Raw genomic sequence first — 25,781 nt, 5'->3', positions numbered from 1 at the left:
CTGTGGTTCTGCTTTTCAATAATCTCTTGCATAAAATCACGGAAAGAAAACTTGCTGCTGCTTCGCAGCCTGCTTTTTATTGTTGAGCTTCGTGGCCCATTCAGCGAAATAAAACAGTCTTTACTGTTGAGTCCTCAGACTGGTTGCTAAAACAATAAACTTGCTAACAAGGACGCCTTTTAGAATGAAGTAAGATGCTTCTGGGGGGGTGGCATTTCCTATGGACGTGGTTCCCCATCAGTGGAATCAGTGGAAGTGTACAACATCACATGATGCTTTCTCTGCTGTGCCTTTCCAATTACACAATCTCCCCTTTCTCCAAAAGAGACAAATATGGAAATTCATGATAATTACAGGGTTCATGCAAGGGGTTTGTTACATTCCATGAGAAACGCCAAATCTTGTGGCTATTAGTTACTGTTTGTGCTTCAGTAGTAAACAGAGATCTCAATTAGAGGATCCTTTTACTGGGGGGGGGGGGGGCCGCATGTACAAAGACATCTTAAAATCTGTCTCCCTTTAAGGCCTTTTAAGATCTTACGTGCCTGTCTTGAAATAGTAGAAAAGATTAGAAAAATATTAGAAAATATTTTAAAAGATAAACTATTAGAAAAACGTTAGAAAAACATTAGACAATGTTAGAAAGTATTAGAAAAATATTAGAAAATATTAAAAAAGAAAATATTAGAAAATACTAGAAAATACTAGGAAAATATTAGAAAATATTAGAAAATATTAGGAAATATTAGGAAAATATTAGAAAATGTTAGAAAAATATTAGAAAATGTGACATGAAGTAGAAAAAGAAAAACAAAGGGAAGTTTTTTCGGACGCTTAAGTAAAACAGTCCATTTCCCCACTTCGGAGGGACGCTGCCCTCATTTCACAATAGAGCTCTTTCACTTTTGTAAGGAACTGGAATCGGCTCCTTCTGCCAGGCCTGTGGAGCATGACCTCGTACAAAGCCTGCAGGGCACGGGGAGGGGCTGCGTGTCCCGGCCAGGCCGGGCAGGTGCGGGATGACGGCGATGTCTGGTTCCCGATGTTCGGATCCCGAGGCCTGGCAGGCGCAGAGGGATGGAGGGGCGGGAACGGATGGATGGCAGGGAGGGAGCCGATGGAGGGCCGGTCCCCGCCTCCCCTCGCACTGCCGGTCCCCGCCCCGGCATCCGGGGCTGCGGCGGGAAGTGCCGCCGGAGCGGTAGGAATTACCGCTCCCCCCCTGGAGCACCCGGGGGCGCGGCGGGATCTCCCGGGGCCCGCCGTGCCCGGGAGGGGCGCAGCATGGAGAGCCCCGCGGTGACCTTCACTCTGGCCTACGTGGTGTTCGCCGTGTGCTTCGTGTTCCCGCCCGACGAGGTGCGCTCGGCGGGGCTGACGGTGCAGAGCCTGCTCTCGGCCTGGCTGGGCAGCGAGGACGCGGCCTTCGTGCAGTACCACCTGCGGCGCAGCACCGGCACGCTGCTGGCGCACTCCCTGCTGCCCCTGGGTGAGTCCTTCCTTCCCCCCGCACACCCCGGGCTCGGCAGCTGGCTGGCTGCACCCGGAGCACACGCAGTCAACCGAGGAGCTGCGTTTCGCTCGACCAGGGAGTTCAGCTTGGCGTCCTTTAGCCGTATAGTTCTGCGAAAAATTAATTGGCGCCTTGCAGGTAATGCTGTTCGGCAAATTCAGAGCATCTTCTTTAGGGTGTGTCATTCTGGTAGTTTTATTCAACCAACAGATGCGAGTCATCTTCCTTTAGGTATAGGGTTCAGGCAAAAGTGGGGTCTCGCAGGTTATTTTATTCAAATTCAGATCACCTTCCTTTAGATATATCATTCTGGTAAAAGTATTATCTCGCAGGTAATTTTATTAAGCAATTTCAGATCACCTTCCTTCAGGTGTATCATTGTGGTAAAACTGGCATCTCGTAGGTAATTTTATTCAACCAGCAAATTCAAATTGCCTTCCTTTGGGTATATAATTCTGACAAAAGTGGCACCTCACAGGTAATTTTATTCAGCAAATTCAGGTCACCTTCGTTCAGGTGTATCATTCTAGTAAAAGTGGCATCTCGCAGGTAATTTCACTCAACCAACAAATTCAAATCGCCTTCCTTTAGCTATATAACTCTGGTAAAAGTATTATCTCACAGGTACTTTTATTCAACAAATTCAAGTCACCTCCCTTTACCTATATAATTCTGGTGAAATTGGCATCTTACAATCTGCAAATTCAAATCAGCTTCATTTAGCTGTCCAATTCTGGTAAAAATCAGGGATGCGTAAGCATTTGCCTAAGATTGATTAAGACAAGGGGCTTGAATTTGAAGTCATCCAGAAGTACAGTAGCTCTCCTGGAGGTGAGCTCACTGGTTAGATACCATATGATTTAGGGGTATGTGTTTATGCGTGTACTTGACTGGATTCTGAAAGCAAGTTATTTTTTTTTTCCCTTGCAGGTTATTACCTTGGAATGTGCTTTGCTGCACCTGAAAAACATCTTTGCTTTTTCTACCTGGCTTCAAAAGAATGGAAAACTTTCTTCTTCTTCGCAGTTCTCCTTCCAGCAGTCACCAGTGCCCTGGCATATTACTGGTCACGGAAAGGTTGGAATAATCACCCTTTAGCCCGAACACTCGCTGTCCATGCTCTCCCACAGTCAGGTTGGAGGGCAGTAGCTTCCTCCATCAATACAGAATTCAGGAGAATCGACAAATTTGCCACAGGAGCCCCAGGAGCAAGGGTGATTGTTACAGACACATGGGTGATTAAAGTGACTACCTACTGTTTACACGTTGCCCAGCAGCAGGACATTCATTTGACGGTGACAGACTCCAGACAGCATGAACTTACCCCAGACTCAAACGTGCCTGTGCAGTTCCTCACCATCCGAGTTTCCAGTATCAATCCCTACGTGAAGGCGTTTGATATCCGGTAAAACAACTGTGTTAACCCTGTTTTGTTACGTATATACTGTTTGATGGTGCTGATGGAGTGCTTCTGTGTCCGGCCTGAAGACTCCCTGATCTTGTCCCTTCCCTTCTGCTCCCTGCCTGGTGTTCAGAGATGCTGTGTGTGCAGTTCTGCCTTGCAGTGAAATGAAGAAGGGTTGTTTAGAAAGATTCACACACCTGCAGTGTTGAATGCACAGTGGTTAAACAGAGAGACTGTCCTGTTTGATCCATTCTTAGGGAGAGGATTTTGTTGGAGAAGTAACTGGAGAAATTTAGGTCAAAGGTAGAGAACAGGAATGAAAAGGACAATCTTTGGTCTTCCAAATTTTGGGTGATGAGAAATAGTTATTTCTCCAAAACTGGCTGTTGTTCACCCATGACTTCGGTTTTTTCCTTCTGCTTAAAACTCGTAATTCTGTCACTGCTCAGAAGAGTTCTCACTGAGCTCCTGTAAAGCAAGGAAGTAGTTTTGGTCTGTTTCTGATTTATGTGTTCTCACAGCAGTAAATCTCAGCACACATGAACTGTTAGGGCTTGTTTTGCAAGGGCCCGTGCTGGGTGTTTTCAGCAGACTGTCCGTGTAGCTGGGCAAAAGTACAAGTTCTGCAGAAACATCTAACACTGAGTAGAAAGGTGCCAAGGTCTTTGTTTTTGTTGTGTCATTGAGAGGAGTACTGAAAGCCATGTTAGGGCTCCTAAAACTATATATTTGAAAAGGCACGTGAGTGTCTTTTTGCTGTCAATGTGTATGTCAGCAGCATTTATTTACTAGGTAATTACTAGGTAATTAAAAGCAGACAGATCACCAGGCTTGTAGGTGTGCTGTAGAGCAAGCATGAGGAAGGCATAGAGGTGATTGTGTTAGAGATCCAGGTGAACAGAGCTCAGAACAAGAGATTAGTTAAGGTAAGAGTGACAGTCCTAAGAGACTTGTATAGACCTGTGAGAGTGGTAACCAAATGAGTATTAATCAATTAATGATTTTCTTCTGTAAGTGCGTCAGTGCCAGAGTGATAAAACTACACCCCCAGCTGAGAAATCATGACTTTGACAATTCTTTTTAGGGGGGAAAAAAAAATCCAACTCCCCCCCACTTTATTTTGTGGCTAAACAGCACAGCATCAAGAACAGTGTTTAAAAGCTCCTCTAATAAGATGTCAGAAATAGTAAATCCCCACTAGAATGCAGCAAAATCATATAGGATCATAGTATATATCCAGAATCAGATACAGTGTGATGTTTCTGGAAGAAAAATGTTTTTGTGCAGATGGGCCGCTTTTCCTCTGGATAGAAAGGTCTCTGTTATTTGCATGGGTAGTGTCTGTTAACAAACAGATAAATAATCTGTCAAATATCTTTTAGTAGTTAAAACAATGGAGACCACTGGGAGCTAAAGCTGAGCCAGCATTGCATTGTGCTGTGCTCTGGGAATTCAGTGGTAGGAAGAACCAGGGCAACAGTTCCAGGGACTGCTCCATGAAAGCTGTTTAATGAGTGGAAGCACTGAGCTGGGGAGTTCTGCTGCTACAGTTCTGAACTGCTACAATAAAAAGGGGTAACAACAGGGATGTATCACTGCAGGATCTGTGCGAGGCCTCAAGTGCCACTTGAGGTCTGTGGGCATCACTTACATTTACTTTAGCAGGAGCAGCTGGTGTGAAATGCATCTTGTTACGGCCTTAAATCAGCAGCAGTTTGTAACCTCTGTGAAATTTCTGGGTTTGTCTAAAATTGGATCATAAAATCACAGAACCTGATAGATTGACATTCTTCTGCTACTTATGTGTCCTATATCACCTTGTGATGTGTGCTACAGGATATAACTGATTTCTGTCCTCAGGAGTTTATGAACAAGAATTTATATATGATCTAAGTAAATAGGCATTAAAAAGATGGGCAAAAATTGTGTATGCAGTACTTTACAGTTAATGCATGATTTACATACCTGTATTGCTTTTGTTCATGCTGATCCCTTCAAAAGCCTTCCTTTATTCTGTGTGATGTTTTAGCTGATCTCCAGCATATCCTGCTCGCAGTCTGACACGGATATGAAGTAGGACGGTGTGTTCTGTTGGCTAAGTTGTGTCAAAACCAATCGCTAAACAGCAAAAGAAAATAAAATGCTCACTGTTTATTTATTCTGACTCATGAACCAGCCTAAATAGCTTTTGTGTGGATTCACTTCTCTGATGTCAACCTCTGCAATGTACTGTCAAGGTATTGAAGCAGATAATCATGGTAATGTTTTGTTCCATCTTCTCTTTTTCAGGTTGAACTCCACAGAGTACGGGGAGCTCCGAGAAAAGCTCCGTGCTCCTATCAGCAATGCAGCTAACGTTGTGATCCATCAAAGCCTTAGTGATTTATTTTTAGAAACCTTTACATCTCTGGTGGAAATTAACCAGCCATATCACGTTCCAAGCACTCAGGTGAGACTTTCTATCCATGTGACACTGTAATAATTATACTTTCAATGTAGGTGAGCTTGTGATTACTGTGTAATTGGTAAATGTTTACTTAGGGCTGTCTCAGGTGAATTATTAAGAGAATTCACTGTTGTGAGGTTAACAAAATGGTTTTATTAAAAATATGAATTAAACTCTGAATGATGATTAAATTATAATTATTAATTGAGGGTTATTAAGCAGTAATCACATGGTAATTAAACAGTAATCAATCAGTAATTAAATGGTATTTAACAGCAGTCACTCTGGTACTGGCTACTTCTAATAATTGTATACAGTATGCTTTAGATCTAATAAAAACAGTCGCTTACCTTGCTATGGATAATAGTTAGAGGGTGAGGGGTTTCTCAGCCTTGAGAGGTAACCTTGAGAGATGTCCTGCCTGCCTGAGACAGCCTGCTGCCCTACAGGAGAGCTCAATGGGCTTGGGGGGCTGCAGTAACTTGCTTAGAGTGAGTGACTGGTGGTCAAACTGCCCCTTGGTGTGGGTGTGCGGCTGTAGGACTTACAATGTCATCTAGTTACCTCCTGATAAGACATGGCCTAGATTCCTTAACTTTCTGAGAAGATACAGCCTAGCACAATTCCTTCCAGTCTGCACAGCCACACTGACTCCAGTCAGGCCTCCTTGTGGGTGATGCCAGAGCCAAAGTGCTGTTTGCTCAGTCGGGGTGGGTGCATCCCTCACAAGGGCTCACCTGCCATCTCAGTAAACATGTCATAAATGCAGTTCAGGCTGCTGCTTCCATTCCTTCTACGAGGAGATGAACTGTACTGTGAGCAGTTTTGAGACATGAGAAATAACACAGTGAAATAAAGTCCCCTGTAATAATTCCCATTAAATATTACATGAAAACATTTGGGAATTACGACGTTGCGCTTCCAGAAAGTTTATGGGGAATCGCAGCTGCTGTTGGTGTTCTTTAGGCAGTTTGCTGCATTACAGCTTGCTTTTCTAGACAGCCAGGTTTTGCTGGATCTTCTGCTGAAATAAACTAATGAATCTTAATTGGGGCTTGCTTTGGTTATAAATAACACCACAGAGTCCTACCTGCAGCTATACTCATAGAGACCTGGTCATTATTACACTTGAGCAGCAATCAGAAGTGTGACTATACCACTGTCCAATGTACCAGAGGAAACTAATTAAACCAGTTCTGGTGACCCTGCAGGGAGTCTGTGTCTGATGTTTCAGCTAATGCAGGGAGTAGTTGGTATCTGTGGTAGTGTCGTGATGTGTTCACTCCATGGTTCCTTGAACTAGCTAAAATAAAACTGGATCAGATTTGCCTGCACATGATGTTGTTGTACATTCTGGTTGCAGTGCCAGCTTATAGTGAAATGAGATGTTCAAAATAAAGAGAAGAGAGAACCTAATAATTTTTCATTTTAATTAAAATAAATTAATTTGTGACACATTTAAGTGTCAGCTGAGCTACTGGTCTTTGGTTTGACATTGAGTGATAAATGTCATCACAAATTATGATAAAGACATAAAACATACAACATTGAATTTTTTTCCTAATCTGAATCTCCATGAGTAAGTTGAAAAAGTTAGTTAATCTTTCTATGCTAGAGATCTTCCTGCCTAAAAACTAAGATAAGCCTTAATTTCACAAGTTAAAGTTGATGCAGCTTCTGAAAGAAGCAGTCCTGCTTCCTGCACACTCCTGGTCCCCATGTTGACACAAGAGTTTGTCTGTGGTGAACCTGGTTGTGTGAAACCAGGGCAGAGAGAGGCAAAGCAAATTGGTTTGTGTTCATCTGGATCTGCTCCACAACCAAGCTGCCAGTGTGGCTGAGCAGGCACTTGAGCTGACAGGGAACAGACACTGGAGTTGGGAACTAGAGACCACAGAGCAGAGCTGCTTTTTGTTACACCAGTAGCAGTATGAAGAGGATTCAGGTCTCTGTGCCTGTTCACTGTGCTGTCATTTGAACTTTGTCAAGTTCTTGGACAGCTGGAAGACACAGGGGAAATGCTAATTATTGTTTATTAATTGTAAAACACTTTACAGCAAGATGATGTCCCTAGATGCAACCACAGGTTCATGTGGCATAATTACCTGTGGGGAAATATTAATTATTACAGTATTATCCAAGAAAACTTAAGTAAGTTTCTGGTCCTTCAAGATGAGTGTCCTTGCGTTCAGTACAGCCCCGGTTTCCCCTTTTATATATCTTACCTATAAAGACAGAAGATAGGAACAGCCATTTGCTGTAGCAAGTGGTAAGAACTGTTTGCTTTTTTGTTTTTCTTACATTATATTGGTATGTTTTTTGAAAAATATCGTGTGTGAATGATAAAGCTGGCTGTGTGCTTACCTTGCTGTGGCTACTGTGCTCTGGAAATAGGTGGAGCTCTTTGGAGACAGAAAGAATGTTTATTTTCAGTCGTTTTTGTTTAATCACTGGTCTCACGCAGCAGTTCTGGGTTTTCTGTTTAAAGAGAAACTTTGCTCTCCTTCATTGGAAAGTGTTGTAATAAAACCGTTTGACATCTTCTGGTGGGGCAGTTCTGCCTTGATTATTCTGCCACAGATAATTTTCTAAAAGCCTTTGAAGAGCAATCACAGAAACCATTCTGTGCAGTTCACAATCTGGGCATTTTTCTCCTCCTTTAGGAGCTGGAGCCATGCATAGGGTGTATGCAGACTATTGCTAACATCAAGCTCGTCAAGAACTGCCAGGAGCCAAACGAAGGGGAGTGCCAGCAGTGCTACTGCCGCCCCATGTGGTGCCTCACCTGCATGGGCAAGTGGTTTGCCAGCCGACAGGATCAGCAGCACCCAGAGACCTGGCTGTCGAGCCAAGTGCCTTGTCCGACTTGCAGAGCCAAATTTTGCATTTTAGATGTTTGCCTAATACGATGAGTAGTACTTGGGTACGTTTTAACTTTTTTAATTTGAATGTATTTCACAGTGGGTTTGGTCAAAGGCCTCCTAGATTTATTTCTGAGACTTCGTGTTCTACAAGGGTGCAAACTCCAAAGGTTTCTTCTACAGTGTTGAAAACAGATGCAAATCTTTTCAGTTACTTTCCACTCTTACCTGTATCTTTGGTATTTACTCACCTGATATCAATTCCTGGATTTTTTTTTTTTTTTTAATCCATGTTTTCCTTTCTTATGTCTTGGAAGGTTATCCTTCTATATTTGCAGTACTATTCTCTTTTCAAGTTTTAACGTAGGTTAAATTCTTTACATTTTTAAAATTAACTTGGGTTTTGATTCTTTAATAAAGGGCTAACTGAGAAAAACACTTTGGTTAGACTTCATTGATGCTTTGTTTTTCTTTACTCCACTTGTCAAGTTCTTAGTAATCTTTGCAATTGTTCACTGAACAAGTGTACCAGTTGTGTCCTTCTGCTGGTCCAAAGGGTTTCAGTAGGCTAAGAAATCTAATCCCTGAAGATTTCCAACTCCCATAGGGACTTTTTATTCCATCAATTTGCCTCTAGCTTACAGTTTGATGGATGTCTTTATTTCAAATTAGAGGATTCAGAAATATAACCCATTTACTTACACTGCTAATGCTATGTATCCTGAAATCTGTTGGTTTCCAGGAGCTACATTGCTTAGGGTTTTGATGTGCTTTAGATGATGGGGCATTTTTTATTACATTTGAAGGGAGTGCAGCAAACTTCTGAGCTTTAATTTCTGAATTAAAATAACAGAGGGAAAAAGGATAAAAGAGAGAAAGGAACACTTTAATGCTTTGTTCTAGGTGAATAAAAGCCAGGATATCTCCCCTGTGAATAATAAGAAGGATATTGCCAGTAAATCATTAGCAGAGATGACATGCCAGTGATTCCATGAAAACCTCTTGATTACCCTGACAGGCAAGTGCTTTGAGCAGGAATAGGTGGCAGGATGCAAAAATGGTACAAGTACTGGAAGCACAACCGTGAAACATTTCATGAGTCTCAGCTGAGCTACAGATGGTGGATTGCACCAAGCTACGCTTTAAAGCCAGGCAGGAAATGGTTATGAATGTGACTGTAATCCACAATTTAGAGAGGGAGAAGGAATTGAAAACAGATTAGACAGCATCGCTTAAAAACTAACATTTATGTTAGTGTTGGTTTTTACCTTTGGGTTTTTCAAATAATACTCACTTATGAAAGTCCAAACTGGGTTTAAGGACATTAATTGTTTCAGCATATCTCAGTTGCTATATGTATAACATCTGCTATGCAATTCTCTAAACTACCTATCAATAATGGTGGTTTATCTGTTTTTCATTACCTGTTGTTTTGCATTGTATGGAGTGAAAATTTGACACTGAGACAGGTAGTATGGATTGGTCTCTGCCAAGGAGACCTTAGGTGGCACGTCCCTCTTCAGCTGAATAGGATTGAGTTCCAGAGCTTCAGACAGATTTGTTGACAAGTATGAAAATTATTAAAAAAATCAAGGAGCTGATCAGTGACTGAATTTAAAATATTTCCCACTACTTCTGTGATAAAGTTATTTGCAAGTTTAAAATGGTCTCTGCAGGCTTTTTTAACCTTTGGAACATTCTCATAGGGCCATGTAGTGTCATCTGACAATGCACCTATTGCTACACAGCAGCCTTTACAAATAAGCATTTTGCAACATTTACTTCTGGAAAGTTTACAGGATGTGGCACAGACATGTGGGATGTGATCCTTGAAATAGTTGCAGAAGAGAGGGTAGGATTTTGGACCTGTGGTTTTGCCACTGACAGTCATTCAGTTCATACAGCTCTTTGCCTGTTTGGAAATAAAATATTTGTTGTAAAGATGTGTAAAGTTAAAATCATAAAGGCCTTGAGAAACTTAGATAGTAGATACATGTAGCTGCAGATGGTTTTATAGAAGAAAAACATGTCAGTTGCCAATAGTATCTCATGTAATAAGAGCTTTAGACTCCTAATTGCTTGTACAACTGGAGCTGTTCCATACAGAAATCTACCCTGAATTAACTGGAAGTTTTCATTTCAGTGGAACTTTAGTTTTATTCATCTTACCTCTTTTGCCAGTATAACAGTACGATGGAGCAACCATCAAAAATGTAAGATACCCTTGCATCTTTTAATGCCCTATCCACAGAAGTGCCTCTTAGGAAACTTAGTAATAATTATCAAAATAAAATTATGATTTATGTTAATTATAGTGCCTGGCTTAAATTCCTTAAAGCAACTATTATTTCCCAAGTTTAAATTCTCAAAGTAGTCTGGCATGCCTCCAAAGTTTGTAAGCTTAAAGGCTGTGTAAGAGAAACAAGTTGTTAAAAATCCATATGACATTTCCTTCTTAGAGGCAGTAGAAGGAGGAACTGTGACTTCTCCCTGCACAGTCATATGAGATGTGAATAAACCACTGAACAAGAAAATAATGGAATACAAAAATAGGCATTTGTCTTTGTCATAGCTTCAGGTCATCAGCCAAAGAACCACCTGCACATATAGGGCCATTTGTGGAGAAGATCCTCTCTGTTTGCAGCAGAGAAAACAACACTGCCTCCCACACGATCTTGATACATTTCTTAAAAATGAGGATAGAGTTTAGAATTGGTCTTTTTATAGCATTTTATAAAAAACAAACAAACAAACAAAAACAAGTAATGTGATGGGCTAAAACATTTACTAAACAATTTTCTTTTATTATTGTGTGTAAATCACTATTAGTGATTTAGTGTTGCATTTTTCAGCAGTGTGTATGCATTTCCACATCACTGACTTGTGGGTGGGCGATGTGAGTAATCCGAAGTACATTATATAAATGTGATGTCACTAAACTAAGACAACGTATCTGTGGGTTCACACTGTCAGTATAAATATGCCATATGTGTGTGTACAGATATAGCCCAAATTTCACTCTGTGCTGCAGCTCAGTAGGTGGTTATATTTATTTACATAGTTGTGTTAGTTCTGTAATTTGAGCATTCCAGAAAATACTAGGAAAATATGTTATCTGTTGATTTTTTTAGGTTAACAGTTTGCTAACCCAAAAAAAGACTTTTTTTTTTTTTCCAAGCAGGATATAATTTGAATCAATTATATGAATGAAAGTGTTTTTTTTTACCATGAGGCTTGGTGTAACTTGAACCCAAAAAGACCAGGTTATTACATGATCTCTTCAATATGAACTGGACCAGGTAGCCCAGAGAAGCTGTGGCTGCCCCATCCCTGGAAGTGTTCAGAGGCAGGTTGGATGGGGCTCTGAGCAACCTGGTCTAGTGGAAGGTGTCCCTGCCCATGACAGGGGTTTGGAACTACATGATCTTTAAGGTCCTTTCCAACCCAAACCGTTCTGTGATTTTACTTGTTAGACTGCAGCTAAATACCATTCCAGTCAGGATAAACCTCAGTAAGAATAAAGGTCTGAGTGCCATTTCTTAAGAAATATTTGTTGACTTTGAGCTGTTTAAGGAGGTAAGATATAAATATTCAAGCTTTTACATACATTACAAGACATTTTCTTCCAAAGACTTACTGCAGGTTTTCTTATTTGTGATTCTTGGTTTTGGGTTTCCTAGATAGCTTACCTCTTTTAAAATGGACAGTATTATTTAGGTAGCCTTTAAGGAAAAGGTTTAATGAATACATGCAGTTAATCTTAAAACTCTCTGAAGAACTGAATAAAAATACAGTTGATTTTATGTAAGACTTCTGGTTTTAATTTTAAAATTATATTGGATGGGGCTTTGAGCAACCTGGCCTAGTGGAAGGTGTCCATTCCCACGGCAGGGGGGTTGGAACAATGTGATTTTTAAGGTCCTTTCCAACCCAAACTGTTCTGTGATTCCATTAATGGTGTGAAATGTGGGACACGTTTCTCTGGAGCGTACCTTGTGGTGCCCACCTTTGGTGAGATGATTTAGCTCACGACGTCTAGCAGAAAGCTAACCTGACCCAAACCCAACCCTCGACTCACGCGTGAGGTAACGCTGTGATGTGGGAGCCGGGGTTTTCCCTGGATTAGCGAGCCCAGTGGGCCGGGGGCTCCAGCCGCCCCCACGCTGGGTGAGGGCACAGGAGAGGCTGTGAGGGCCATGGCGCCCTCGCCGTGAGGGAGCCGCGCCCTGCCCCTCACAGGAGCGCGGGCTGCAGGACCCTTCTCCTCCCCCTGTACCTGCCCATCGGCTTTCCTGCCGGAACAGCACATTCCTGCCCTCCCCGCGCTGGGCTCTCTCCCGGCACAACACGGAGGGCGCCTGCGCTGCCCCCGCGTTCCAGGAGGCCGGGCCGCGCCTGCGCTGCCGGCGGAGCCGGAGCCATGTTCGGCCGCGGAGCCGCCGCTCGCCTCAGCCATGTCCGGCGGGCAGCGGCGCCCGGGCGGCGGGGATCCGGCCGGGCTGCGCAGGTGGGAGCGGACGTGGGGGTCGGGGGGACCCGGGGCGGGCAGGCATCGCTGCCTCGGGGCGCCTCTGGAGCTACCGCGGCTCCGCTGTGGGTGTGGGCGAGCGGGGGGATGGTGCTGCCCGTCCCAGGGCGCCTGTTCTGGGGCGACTCCGGGAGGAGCTGCTGGAGGGTTGGGATCCTCTGCCAAACACCTCCTTTTCTCCTGCGCCCTCGCCTCCCTTCCAGAGGCTGCCTTGGCGTCCCTGTCGGTGGGGAGTGAGGGACCAGCAGCCCGGGCAGGCCGTGGGCTCGGGCTCGGTGCCCCAGCCCGGTGGGGGCACTGGGCTTGTCCTCAGGCTGGCGTGGGCGGGCAGTGCGAGGCGAACACTGCAGTGTTTATAAAAGGTCAGCATTCTCGCTTAGCATTTCCTCCTGCATTTTCAAACAGTGGCAGGTATTGTCTTGTTGTACGTAAGCTGGGGTGCGTTTTTTCCTCGCTGTTTCTTTCGAGTCCTTAAATCGAGTAATTGCCTTTGAAGGCTGTTAGAGAAGGGTTTTATCCATCCACTGCCTTTGCAAAAACCGAGCGCGTTGGCAGTGTCCTTCTGCCTGGATCCGCGATTCGGAGCGAGCTGTCTGTGCTATGTCTTGGTGGTAACTTTGAGCCCTCTGGGAGTGGGAAACTCCCAAAGCCAGTCGGGGTGGAGGAGGAAGGGAAGGAAAACATCGGTGGTTAGTGCAGGATTAAAATATCAAAAACCTTCCTTTCCTCTCGCTTGTTGACTTAAGCCACGGAGACGTGGCACACAAAGAGCCCTGTGTTTGCTGTTCCTCACACGCACACAGGTACAGTGTGTTTGCTGTGCAGAGCCTGCAGTACCAGCTCGTTGTCCCAGGCAGGTGGTGGGGGTGGATCTACAGGTGTGGTCCTTGGCCCAGGAGCCAAGTCTGGTGTCAGCAGACGCTGTGGGGGTGTTTTGTTTAGTAACCTGTCACTTAAGAGGTCCAAGCCGCCAGAACTGAGAAGGAAAATGTAGAGAGAACTCTTAACCCTGAAGCAATCTCTGGCTGTCCCGCCGGTGTGTTGCAAAGCAGTAGAGTCAGCTCCTTGTTCCTTATGAGGGCTCTACAGTGTCTGGTAAAGGATTTCCTGGGTAAAAGTGTTTCCACGTGAACATTTGACCTACTTCTGCTTAGCCATTTTGTTTCCGTGTGTTGAAGTGATGTTTCTGCGTTTGCCTTTTCCACTAGTTTACTACTGAATGGGACAGTAAGTGTCAAATAATGCATTGCTGACAGAGGACAGTCTGAACTTTGGCACAGGTCCATAAACCCTGGGGACACTCCTCAATTAGGGTTTTTTCCCCCCACCTTTTTGTTTGCAAATAGAAAATATTTTTTGTTATCTAAATATTAATGGTTCATTTGAAAATTCTTATGTCTTAATTGCATTAGTCAAAGGCCTTTTCTCAGCAATTGCATTATCTAACACCTTTGTTAAGTTAGTGTTGCCTGAATAAGTTCTTGCAAATCACATACCTGTTTGCCAAATCAGATTGTCCATATTTGTTTTGTATAGGCAGTGTTCAGTGACTACCAGTGACTTGATTTCAGATGAAAATTCTTGTTTTCTAGTTCTGTGCAACATCCACACTGCTGGCACCAAGAACAGGAATGTAGAAGCTGGAATGATTCGGATTCTTTGGTGTTTGAGGAATATCAATGTGAGCATTCAGACCACTGGCTGGAGAGGTAAGAAATAAATGTATTCTTTAAAGGTGTCTTTAAATCTTCACTTTCTTGCATTCTTCTTTAGGACTCAAGAAAAGCTTGGCCATGATTAGATTAAATGTTTTCTAATAATACAGTAGCATAGGGTTAGGAAATAATACCTGCATCCTGCCAAGAGACGACCATCCATTTTGTCTGATTGAAATACAAGCCATAATATTAGCAAGTATTCCACATGAAAGGGAGAAATGGTATATACTGAGGCAGTAGTCTAAGCTCTTTATTGCTGAAGTCTTCAATATTAGTATAAAATTCCCATTGAAGCCATATGTTATTGCTCTCATGCTTTTCCTATGCATTTATGCATGGAAATGTGGGCAAACCATCTTTGTCCCTTCACTTGACAGTGCACTTGGTATGTTCAGCTGTATTGCAGTTTTTTGTAAACACCTTTTCTTTTTTTTTTCATAGTCCAGTACTAAGAACAGTTTGAGATGAGATAAAATTTTATACGTAGGTAATTCTAGGAAGATTTTGCTTTGCTTTTGGATATTCCAGACTAAAGACCTAAGGTAGAGGCAGTGGTGTCTTAATGTGGAGGAAGTGTTTGAGACTGGTACATTAATGTCTGACACCAAGGTGAAAAGTGGTGAGTTCTTGGATATTTGCAGAAAACCGAGCAGAATGTGAGTTAGAAGAGAGGAGATATTTTACTGAGGGTACATGAAAATGTTGGGGGTTTTTTTTACATAATTCATACATCTCTGAATATTACATTGTATGAACGTGATTGTAATTTCTGATGGCATGTTTAATATTGCTTTATTAATAAATGAATTTTTTGAAGAGCTTAGGAGAGCCCTTGTATTCAGCAGTGTTTTCTGTGTCTTTGATGCTGTCATGAAAAATACTAACAGTATGTTTTGAGTGTGGGTCTGAGTGGATGTGCCAGCAGCGTTTTGTGTTTCTCTTTTGCTGAGTAGATATGTTCCTTTTTAGTGTGAAATCTTTGCTTCCTGTGTTAAAATGACACTGTCAGCATGGATGGTAGTTTCATCTGTTGATGTGAAACTGTTTATGGAAAGTAAGACTATAAGCTCAATCTACTTCTATATTACTTGTGTTAAATGTTGAGGCATCAATGTTGGCAAAAGAAGACAGACTGAAAGGAGAAATTTTCAACACTTACATAAATGGAAACTGTATAATGCTGTAATTTTTTAAGTTAATGAGGAAGTGTGTAGGTGTTCCTTCTCTTGGAGGACATCAGTGATACAATTTATGATTTAAGTAAGAGCTTCCTGACTGCTTTTTTGGCTTTGCACAGCAAAGTTTGCATTTTGAAATTATGACATCGGGGTATGATATCATCGGACAAAATACTAGTTCTGCTCACATGATGGATGTTTTTCTATTTCTTAAGCATCTCCATGGTCCTTTACAAAGACCTTAGCTGACAGTAGAAAGCAGCAACTAGACTAATTTTAACCTCAAGTAATTCCATGACTTGGACAATCTGATGGAATTGATATGTCCAGAAGGTCTTCAAGTAGTAGAGAGAGCTGAGCTGAAGGTATTTTAAGAAATTGTGAGGTGTTGTGACAGGAAATTCACTTCAAGACCATTTTCTTTCCTTGCAAAGTAAAACTGATAATCTTACATCACTGCTGAAGGTGACTTTGAACTGAAATAGAGTAGGGGCATGCCCGTGGTTTTAGGGTTGTGGAGCTGGTTTTGTCCACTGTTGAAGTTGCTGTTCATTAAATATGTTACGAGAAGCAGACATTCATATTGAATTTCCTTTATTTTCTAGCTCTACAGCACCAGAACATTCTAGGTCTCTTTCTAGCTGCCCCAGCTGGGAAGGTAGAATTGAAGAAGGCAAAACAATGAGGACATCAAATAAAAAAATGACGAAGTAAGTATCGAACAGTTACCAAGTATTGATGCGTTGGTTTTAGCAATAGCCATCTGATGATCTCTGGCTACTTTACATGCATTAAAGAAGATTTGAAACACAGCCAGGCTCTTTCATATTGAGCCTGAAGGAAGCCTAAAGGAGAGAGTAGCACTGAGAAGTTTTATCTCAAAAGCTACTTCTATAATCATTTCAGATTCAGGTTTGGTTAGCACAACTTTCTCTTCTGTAAACTAGTGAGGTAAGGGTTGTGCTTACTGCCTATCAGAGTGAAATACAGGAAGTTCTCGAGTTTTTGTTTATATAACTTCTTGTAAAGCTCTTAAGGTTCCTTTCAACCTAATTGTAATTTTTGTTTTCAAGTGATTCTGCTAATCCAGCTGAAAGGGAAACAGATGAAGTGGTTCTGAGGAGAAGACAAAAGCAGATCAATTTTGGGAAGAATACCCTTGCATATGACAGATACATTAAAGAAGTTCCAAAGTAAGTTGCCCTATGGTGCAGATTTCCAAATAAGTTCTTATTTGTTCCTGATGTGTGCGTAGATCAGCACAGAGCTTTAGTTCTCTTCAAATTCTGTGAACAGCAAGTGAAGGAAACTTAAACCAATTGATGTTTTAAAGAGAAGTCAGGTATTTTCTGCATATGAGCAAACGTAGATAGGGAACATTTAAAGCTAAATGTTCCCTTTGTGGATTGTTGTATACTTTAAAGTATACTTTAAATAAATTCTGTATTCATCAGCTCCCTGTGATTCTGGGGAGTGTGCTAGGCTAGTGTGAAGTTAATTGGTACCAGGAAATGTCATCTTTGGACGAGGACTGTAGCACAGTAGCATGGTCACATCTTCAGTAATGTCTTTTTCTTCAAAGAGTCTTGGGTTGCTTTGTGACAGATTGTTGCAGTGTCTCCCCAATGTCGGTTCTGTCTCAGTGGCTTCCCATCTGAGCTTGGTGTTCTCCCTCAGCTTAATGGCTGTGGGATGGGGCAGGGCTGAGTGGGGAGAAGAGAAGGCCTTGAAGTGCAAGCACTGGTCAGCAACAGACAGAAATTAGTGTGTTATTGGCACTGTTTTAGAGATAAATCCAAACCACAGCACTACAGGGATTGCTGTGAAGGGAAGTTAACTCCACTGCAGCCAGACTCAGTACAACACTGAATACAAAGAAACTGCACCTGATTCAGGAAAACTGAGTAGAAGTAGCTGGAGGTTAGGCTGCTAATGAAGGGGTATGAGTTATGCTTCTTCAGTTTCATACTTGTCCATGAGCAATAGGAATCTGCTTTTAGCAGCTGTCAGAGTACTGGACTGGATGAACCTCAAATCTGACTCAGCGTGTTATTGTTAGTTGTTGCTTTGGTGATCTATTTTTGACAATGTTTTAGAATAGGCAGGTTTCAGTTAGATATTTAAAAACAGGAATGTTTTATTTATTAGACCACTGATGCCAGTGGGATCTGATGGACTGAGAATTTTTTTTTTTTTTTAAGAATGAAAGTAATGGTCTGAAATAATAAATGTTACTATGTATTTACAGGAATCAGCGAATACCAGGAGTTCATCCCAGAACTCCCAACAAATTTAAGAAGTACAGCCGTAGATCCTGGGACCAGCAGATCAGGCTGTGGAAGATAGCACTGCATGCCTGGGATCCTCCTGCTGAAGAGACCTGGGATCTGCAGCCAGTGTGTGTACATGGGTGAATTAAGCCAGGCATTAAGGAATTAAGGAGGGCTCTGTATGTCCTTTAGAGCATTCCTGACTGGGAGCAAGAGAGATCAGGCTCAGAAGTGGGAGTCTCCTTGAATGCCCTGTTTTTCTTTTCAATTCTGTTAGTCTTCAAGAAATTCCCGTTGCTTAGTCTGAGCTGATCTTTATTCAGGTGTTCTGGAGAGGGAGGCATTTGGTCTGTCTGCAGTAGTACATTCCCTTCCCTGTGTATTTACACTGGTGAGCACAAGGTCACATTATTTTTCTAGAAAGAGATAGGCGTAAGCAAAAATTTAATTACTGTTCCTTGACTTTGATAACCTTTCCATCTTTGATGCCAGCTCATACTTTACAAGATTTAGAATAGTAAATCAGGGAGGAAAAGAGTGAATGGAATTGTGTTGGCTCTGTTACTGCCCTGTGTAAATAGTTTTACTCTGTTGTAATTTGACTTATGGTGGAAGTTGCAGTTTTTACACCATTTGGATGTCATATGGGATGAACTGTTAATTGTTACCACAGCTTAACTGCTGTCTGCTTGGAGCAGTAAGCCAGATGGGCTGTTTTTTAAACCTTTTTTTTTTTCCCATCCTGTTTTTAGTAGTACAGAACCCTCAGGCAGTTCCCAGGAATGGTTCTGCAAAGATCAGGATGTTTCTGCCTCCTTTGTGTTTGACGAAAAGCAGAAGAGGAATGAATGTGAAGACGAATGCAGGCAGACTGACTACACACCTGAGAGGTATGAGATGAAACCTTTGTGGTTAACTTGTGGAAATAATTCAGTGCATGTTGATGCTGTCAGGTTTTTGTAGGAAATGTTTTCTGTGGAAGAGCAGTTAAAATGCAGCTGTGGAGTTTGACACTTCTGATGTTGAATGTGATCCATCAGTGGTACAGAGCTCTGAATGTGGACAGATTACCAGCACTGCAGAATTACATGACTAACAGGAGGAAAAGCCAGTGTTTTTTCAGCTTCTCTGTTTATACAGTGGGGTACTGAGGTTTCTTTGACCACCATTGGCATGTGCTGAAAGTAGGGGAACTTTTTCAGAAGCAGGAGTCACCATCCTTAATAGTATTGTGCCTGTTTGCAGAGCAACAGGGAGACTGACAGTGAAGCACCATGTGCACTTCCCTGTTTACTAAGATATCTTGTCCTGAGGGGGAATGTGTGTGAACCTCAAAATGGTTCTGCTCCCAGACTGCTTCTGCAGTTGTGTTCACATTCCATAATGCAGTGGCATGGTTACCAAAATTTGAGCCTGTGCTCCTCTGTGTGCCTCAAGAATCATACCTCAAAAAGAGTCGTCCTGTGTAGCTGTGCCATTATTTAGCAGAACTCTTGACAAGCATTTCAGCACAGATGAAAAATGCTATGTGTGTAAAATCTGTCTTATTTTTGTAGTCCCTGTTCATCCGATTCTTCTCCAGTATGGAAACGCAGAAAAAGAAATAATTCAGAGTCCTCTGTGGTTTCAGAGAGCAAAGCCCCTTATGTGCAGATGTACCACACACTGGAAAGGTATGAAATGACTCTCATTTCCAAATATGGAAATTCACTGATTATATGAACTGACTTTTGGAATATGACTGGTATTTTTCCCTCCATTTGTTAATTGCTTTAATTTTATGTAAATGTGTGTGCAATGTAATGAGGAAGGGAAATCATGCCAGAATAATTGTGTTGTATGATAGCAAATATTTACAGAGGTCCATTGCAAAGATGAAGAAAATTTCAGTGTCACAAGTCACAGCACAGAGGGGAGTTTTTTTGTGTGTAGATTTAGGCAACTCTAATATGTTGTGCCTAATTTCTCTTGGACTACTGAAACTCGCTGCCTGTTTAATTATTACTAAGTTACATTTTCTCTGTACTATGTGTATTAAATGTACCCCTTAAGGGATGTGAAAAGAAGCTTTGTGTATTTTGATTAAGCCTTTTCCTGCCTTGTGAAAGATGGTGTGGAAGAAAATGCTGGTTGGAACAACAAGGAATTGGGTCACCCAGCCTGGGACTGGGACAGAGGGAGGTTAATGTTAAAAAATGAATAATACAAGGGTAGAGTTTTTCAGGCCAACACCTTTATTCTAAGTTGTTCAAGATTTAAGCTACTTCTGTAGCTATTGGTATCATATTTCCTTTTTTCTCCTTTCTTATCTGCTGCATAAGAAGTCTTCCTACAACTAAGAAATGATAGCCTGTGTAGAGGAGAGCACGGTTTAACTGTACAAAGTTTTGTCAGAACCACCAGAAAACTTGACCAATCATTTTAAGTTTTTCAGGGGTTTACTAGACTTTCCACACTAACCTTAGTAAAAATGTTTATACAGGTTGGCTTTATTCTCTCTACGTATTCCCCCTTATCTTCAGAAAAATTAAGAGGAACTGTGTTACAAAGGTGCATGGATTCAGACCTTTTCATTTTATTTCCAGCCTTACTGACTCAGGACATCAGGAGGCTTTTTCAAAATGCTCAGAGTGGGAAGCCTTTGGTGAAGATGATGAAGTAATGACAGTACAGCAAGGTATAGAAATAACAAGGTAAATACCACGAAGATTATGACATTATTTCTGTTTATTGCTTATGCTGTGAAGGTGCCCTTTGCTTTTCTTCTTAATCTTTTCCTTCACTGGTTAATGCTACTTTTTTTTCCCTTCCTTACATTTCCTCCAACCTGTGATATGTTTCGTTGTTATTTTTGTTCTTTGAGTTTACTTGGCTTTTTCCAGTCTGACTCTCCATCTGTTGCTTTCTGCTGTGTCTGCCATTAAGTAATGCCAAAAGATGAGCCCCTTTCACGCTCTTTGTCTTATGAAAAGCAGTGGCAGTTGGCAGAGTTGGTCCCTGTGGTTGTTACTCACCTCTCACTTCCTCAGCCTGGGAGCTGGAAGCTTCCTCTCTGTCTCCTTAGAGGTTGTTTTGTAGCTGACATCAACGATAGTTATTTGTTTTTATGCAGTGACCCAATTCCAGCTGGTTGTTCTTCAGGGTGGAACAATCCGAAACAGAAGAAATCCAACTTCTTTCTGCCTGACAGCAAAACTTGCAGAGACACAGACTGCAGGCTGGAGAGGTACAAAACACAGCTCATCAATCAGGGTTTGGGGGTTGTTTTGCAGATTAATTTAGAAGCTTTGTTGAATAATGCTGTATTTCAATCCAAGCCTTTATTGCAAAGATAGATTTTTAATTATTTTTTTTTTTACTGTTCTTCTTAGGGATGTGTTGGCCAATATTTGTTGTGTGGTAAAATTCTGTCCTTATGTTCTCGTGTTACAGTTTGTATTAGAATACATAGGTTGTAGCCCTATTTAATGTAAAAAGATTTAAAAGGTTACCATAATAAAGCCACTTGGTCTTTGGTTTTTTGGTTTTTTTATTTGTAGGCTTAAACTTTGTAGCAGTTTCTTGGAAGGACATCAGTCAGAATACCCTGAAAGAGGATGGGGAAGTGCAAATGCTGAAGATACAATAATGAGGAAAAAAATTTAAATACCAAGGTGAGTTTGTGCTGGCTGCTTATTTAACCTGTTCTGTTTTAGTAGCCCATCCACAGTATCATTGTACACCATCAAACTGTTCAGTTCAAGCAGATCTTATTTTATTCCTTTATTATATTAGTATTTTATCCCATCCTCTTGTATTTAATGCAGCACCTGAATGAAAAGATTTAACAATTTACACTTGCTAAATTGAAATATTTATCTGTCAGGCAGAAAATGTGTTTTATCACTCAAATGAAAAGTGCTAGTTTTTTTAATTATTACAGTGGCACCTTTTCTATCTCTTAATATTTTTGTAATGAAGTCACAACTTTGAGTTTTGCAGCAGTAAATTTTAGTGAAAACTTCCTCTTGGACTGTAGATTCCTGTGGTACATTAATAGGATGGGTAGTAATCTTGGGTCAAACAGGTTTTATTAGGAGGGAATCTTTTGTGTAATTAGATCATCTTTGATCTATGTTTGGTGCAGGCTTGGAAACGTGGACTAAGATTTAAATGTTGAACAGTGATCTTTGAATATTTTGCACAATAAAACTCATTAGAAATATGGCACAAAATCAGTTTTACACTCAGATTTTGCATTCTAGCAATAGGAGGAAAAGGCAGATAGAGCTTTTAAAGAAAGCTGATAGCATTTTTCTTTTGATTTTATTGATTTTTTAATTTAAACTCTTTGAGCATGAGTAAGATTTAATATGCATTCACTTTACCAAAGTGCTAATTCAATATTTGAAAATATCTAGTCTCTCTTTGTATATAGAAGTATTGAAGAAGGAATTTCTCCTGTGACAGAAAAAGACTTGAAGAATAGGGATGTAGTCTGAGATCAGCAGATCAAGTCTTGGAAAACTGGTGCTGTCATGTAGGATCTGCACTGCAAGAGGAAGAGATTTACAGTCAGCAAACGTGCAATCAACACAAGATGAAATTATTCAGGTAAAAGAAGCATTTCTCTCTCCATCACACTTCAGAGCCTTTCTGGTTTCTAGAGAGTTGATATTCAGCTGTTTTGCAGTGGTCTGTGTTGTAAATAAGGCTCAGTTAAGGAGTGTATATTTTCAGGGGGTTTGTAATCACTCTAATTGAAAAAATATCTGTGTTAGATGTAAAATGTACAAAGTGAATTAAAAAGCTTCTTTATGGGGCAGCACATTGGTTTCCTGGGATGCCAAGGTCAGTATTTAGAGCGACAGGGCCTTTAACCATGGCTTTTAGGTGTGAGGAGCTCTGACTCTCAAATGGCAGGAACTTTATCTGTGGAAGGTTAATCTTGCTTGAAAACCAGACAGATGGTGGAATTCCACACCACCCACCTTTTTGTTAAAATAACATTTCTGTCTTAAACAGGAAAAATAAACGTGGCTGTTTTGTAGCGCAGTTAAATGTCCATAAATATGAATGTATCTGGTTCCTTTCTAGGTGCAAACCTTAGTCAGCAGGACACCTAAGATATGGCAGTAATTCATTAATTAGAATTAAGAGAAAAATGTATTCTGTGAATTACTAATGACATTTAGATGAAAATTTTGGGATGGGTTGGGAATGGTAGGCTCAGGTGCTTCCTCTTCTCTTTCACAAATACTTTAGCAATATATGAGATATTTATAAAATGCTGTTATATGTTTTTTTTTTGTTTAGGTTTCTCCAGATCTTTATAAGGATAGATTGTTTTCTACAAGCTGTGCCTCAAGTGTAAAACTTCAGATTTCATGAAGCCTGTGCTACAGTGACAATGGATGTTCCTTAAAGCTTTTGTGAGAACGTTTCTGCTGCACCTGCATTCGCAGGTGACACGTGCATCACATTGCAAAGGCTACTTCAGGTGCTGGATCCTGCCATTCCACATGGAGATCTTGCTCCTAAATGTTACACCAGGGAATTGGTTCAATATTCAGTCAAACTGAGGAATGTCAGCCCTAAAACCAAGGAGTCCCTTTGCTTTACTGGACCAGAATTGTACATCCAGCCTGAAGAACTGCTTCAGAAGAATGTAGATAATTTCAGCCTTTCTCCAGTTGTTAAAGACAAGCTGTTCAGAACTTTTGGAGTGGGTGATCATCCATTTGGCCTGTTTATTGTTCTCTGAGATGTATTAAGATAGCATTTGCCTAAGCCAAGTGAGAGAAGAGAAAGGAAAAGGAGAGAGTTTATCAGAATCAGATCCTTTTCTTGAAGGGGCTGAGCGACTGTTAGAACAGTAGCTTAAATACCCAGATTTTGCTTTTATGTGTTTTGCAGCCTGACCCAAAGAGCCAGTGTCCTGTTAAAGAGTGTAAGAGGATGAGTTCAGTGCCTGCTGTTCCTGCAAGAACTGGGGGTGAGAAGCAGTATTTGCAGATGTGGAGCTGCTCTTGTCCAGTCTGAGGGATGTGATGGTGTTGGGATAGGTTCTCCTTTGTTTTACTCTTCTGGCACTGTGCTCAGAAGATTGAAGTGAGAGCTGTGGCTACAGTGGTTTATACAAAATTTATGTGCCAGCTACAGGAACTTTATAGTCCTTGTGGCATTTTGTGTAGCATGTCCTGGGATACCAATGTCTGCTAGAGCTGGGAGTTCTCTCTCTGCAGGAGTTTGGTTTTGCTTTTTTGCCGCAGTCTTGCTGTGGGGCTGGCAGTACCCAAGGGCTAAAATCCCATTGTGCTGCTGATTTGAAAGTAAGCTGCTTCCCCAGAAACTACTCCCAGTTCCAAAATGTTATTTCCAGGCGTGCTCAGGCATTTGTCCCAGCACAGGGGTGGCTCAGTCACACACCACGGAGCACAGAGTGTGTGTATGCAAGGGACACATCTGTACAGCACTTTTTTTAAGGAGTAATATTTAGAACCTTGTTGTTCCAATGTGCATGCTTCCGTGTGATTTATGATGATTGTAAATAAGGGAATGTGTTACATTTTTGGCTTTTTGCCTTTATGCAGAAGAATTAAAGACTTTAAAAATCGTTGTTAGTCGGCTTTTGCTGTTACGTTTTTAGAGTTTGATTATAAAAGGAATATGTGGGTTCAGTAGTCCTTTTTCATTTGTTTTAGGGTGTTCTGTTTATTTTGAGTGGTGTCTTTGGTTTATTAGCCCTTGCTAAAAGGGGGAAGGAGGAGTCTTCAGATATTAAATCAGACTCTTAAATGCAGTTTACAACTCAGGTTGTGTCCAACCCCTCAGTTTGTATTTTGGCATCTTATCATGAACTTGTGTTTAGGGTGTTGTAACCTAGTGGGAGGGAGCAGCTGAAGCCCCAGCATCTGCTATGCTGTGAGAAAAGTGTCTTCCTGGAGAAGATAGAACTGCCAGGTGAGAGTAATAGGCTATCATTAAATACTTAAACTCTGCTTAAGTATTAAGAGTATAATGAGTATTAAGAGCCCTTAAGCTTTTGCCTAAGATGGACAGGGCCTGCAGTGAATTTATGGACACATATCCATAAGAATTGTACTTCAGCGTCCTTAAAAGATCTTATATTTCTTGGTTAAAGATACCTAGACTAGAAATAGAGTAACTAACCTGCCTGTGGCAGTGAAATTTTGGGTAGATCTGTTTACTAATCCAAGTTCTGTATGCTTGGACAAGGGAAGGAATGCTGAGCAGGTGAGGTTTGAAGTCTGCTAAAATCATTTCGTGCAGTGCTGCCACTGGATGTAGGATCACCACGTGTTCTGATTATTAACAGTAACCTCCTCAGTCCAGACAGAGCAGCCAAAACTGGAATGCAGCTTGTCCATGCACTTGTTTACCTACCCAAGGCTATTTTAGAGTCTACAATTGAGGTATGTGAAGCAGGAGTCTGGCACTCCACCCCCAGTTTGTATTTGATACCCTGCCTTTAATTTTACCCAACTTAATTAAATCTCCTTTGCCTAAATTTGTAATTAAGCCAAAATACACCCCAAACTTCACCAGCCAGGTTTAAATTTCTTCCTGGAAGTGGCAGGTATTTTGTGTTGGCATAATTCCATTGTGAGGATCTCCTTACAGATGATACATTATCTGTGTCTGTGGAAACCTTCCTTCACTGGCAGTTCTGAAATGCTGTGGCTCTTGTGTACCTTTTGTTTGTAAAACTCCTTTGAGATCACAGTTGAGGATATCTCCTCCCTGAATTTCCCACTGTGGTGTGAAACTGCTTTTCTGAAGGATTTTTATTGCTGACAAGGACAGAAAGATGCAAGGCAGCTGCAGTCCCTGAGCTGTGTCACAGCAGATAGTTCTACTGG

General features: G+C 41.4%; 2 protein-coding genes across 5 annotated transcripts; both read left to right on the top strand.

Annotated features, from left to right (window-relative positions):
• The first annotated feature begins 1,138 nt into the window (after positions 1 to 1,138).
• On the top strand, positions 1,139 to 10,987 carry TMEM129 (transmembrane protein 129). Its single transcript, XM_027662675.1, has 4 exons — positions 1,139 to 1,489; positions 2,444 to 2,918; positions 5,208 to 5,367; positions 8,028 to 10,987. The coding sequence occupies exons 1-4, from the start codon at positions 1,285 to 1,287 to the stop codon at positions 8,274 to 8,276; spliced, it is 1,089 nt and encodes a 362-aa protein (XP_027518476.1). The 5' UTR covers positions 1,139 to 1,284; the 3' UTR covers positions 8,277 to 10,987.
• A 1,655-nt stretch (positions 10,988 to 12,642) lies between these two features.
• On the top strand, positions 12,643 to 24,513 carry LOC113956311 (histone RNA hairpin-binding protein-like). Of its 4 annotated transcripts, none has more exons than XM_027662709.1 (12): positions 12,643 to 12,732; positions 14,346 to 14,462; positions 16,255 to 16,359; positions 16,723 to 16,842; positions 17,898 to 18,047; positions 18,675 to 18,809; positions 19,476 to 19,592; positions 20,505 to 20,612; positions 21,032 to 21,145; positions 21,459 to 21,572; positions 22,320 to 22,512; positions 23,215 to 24,513. In XM_027662709.1, exons 1-10 carry the CDS (start codon positions 12,680 to 12,682, stop codon positions 21,562 to 21,564), a joined length of 1,125 nt encoding a protein of 374 aa, XP_027518510.1. In that variant the 5' UTR covers positions 12,643 to 12,679; the 3' UTR covers positions 21,565 to 21,572; positions 22,320 to 22,512; positions 23,215 to 24,513. The 4 variants fall into 4 exon arrangements, with proteins under 4 accessions (XP_027518510.1, XP_027518509.1, XP_027518508.1 ...); XM_027662708.1 differs by having other exon boundaries at positions 18,672 to 18,809; positions 22,369 to 22,512; XM_027662707.1 differs by having other exon boundaries at positions 18,672 to 18,809; positions 22,337 to 22,512.
• Positions 24,514 to 25,781: the final 1,268 nt, after the last annotated feature.

Source organism: Corapipo altera, unplaced genomic scaffold (genome assembly GCF_003945725.1).
Source record: "Corapipo altera isolate COAL_440 unplaced genomic scaffold, ASM394572v1 95, whole genome shotgun sequence".
NCBI lineage: Eukaryota > Metazoa > Chordata > Aves > Passeriformes > Pipridae > Corapipo > Corapipo altera.
Note: the sequence above shows the minus strand (reverse complement) of the source record. Positions and strands in the feature narration are given on the sequence as shown.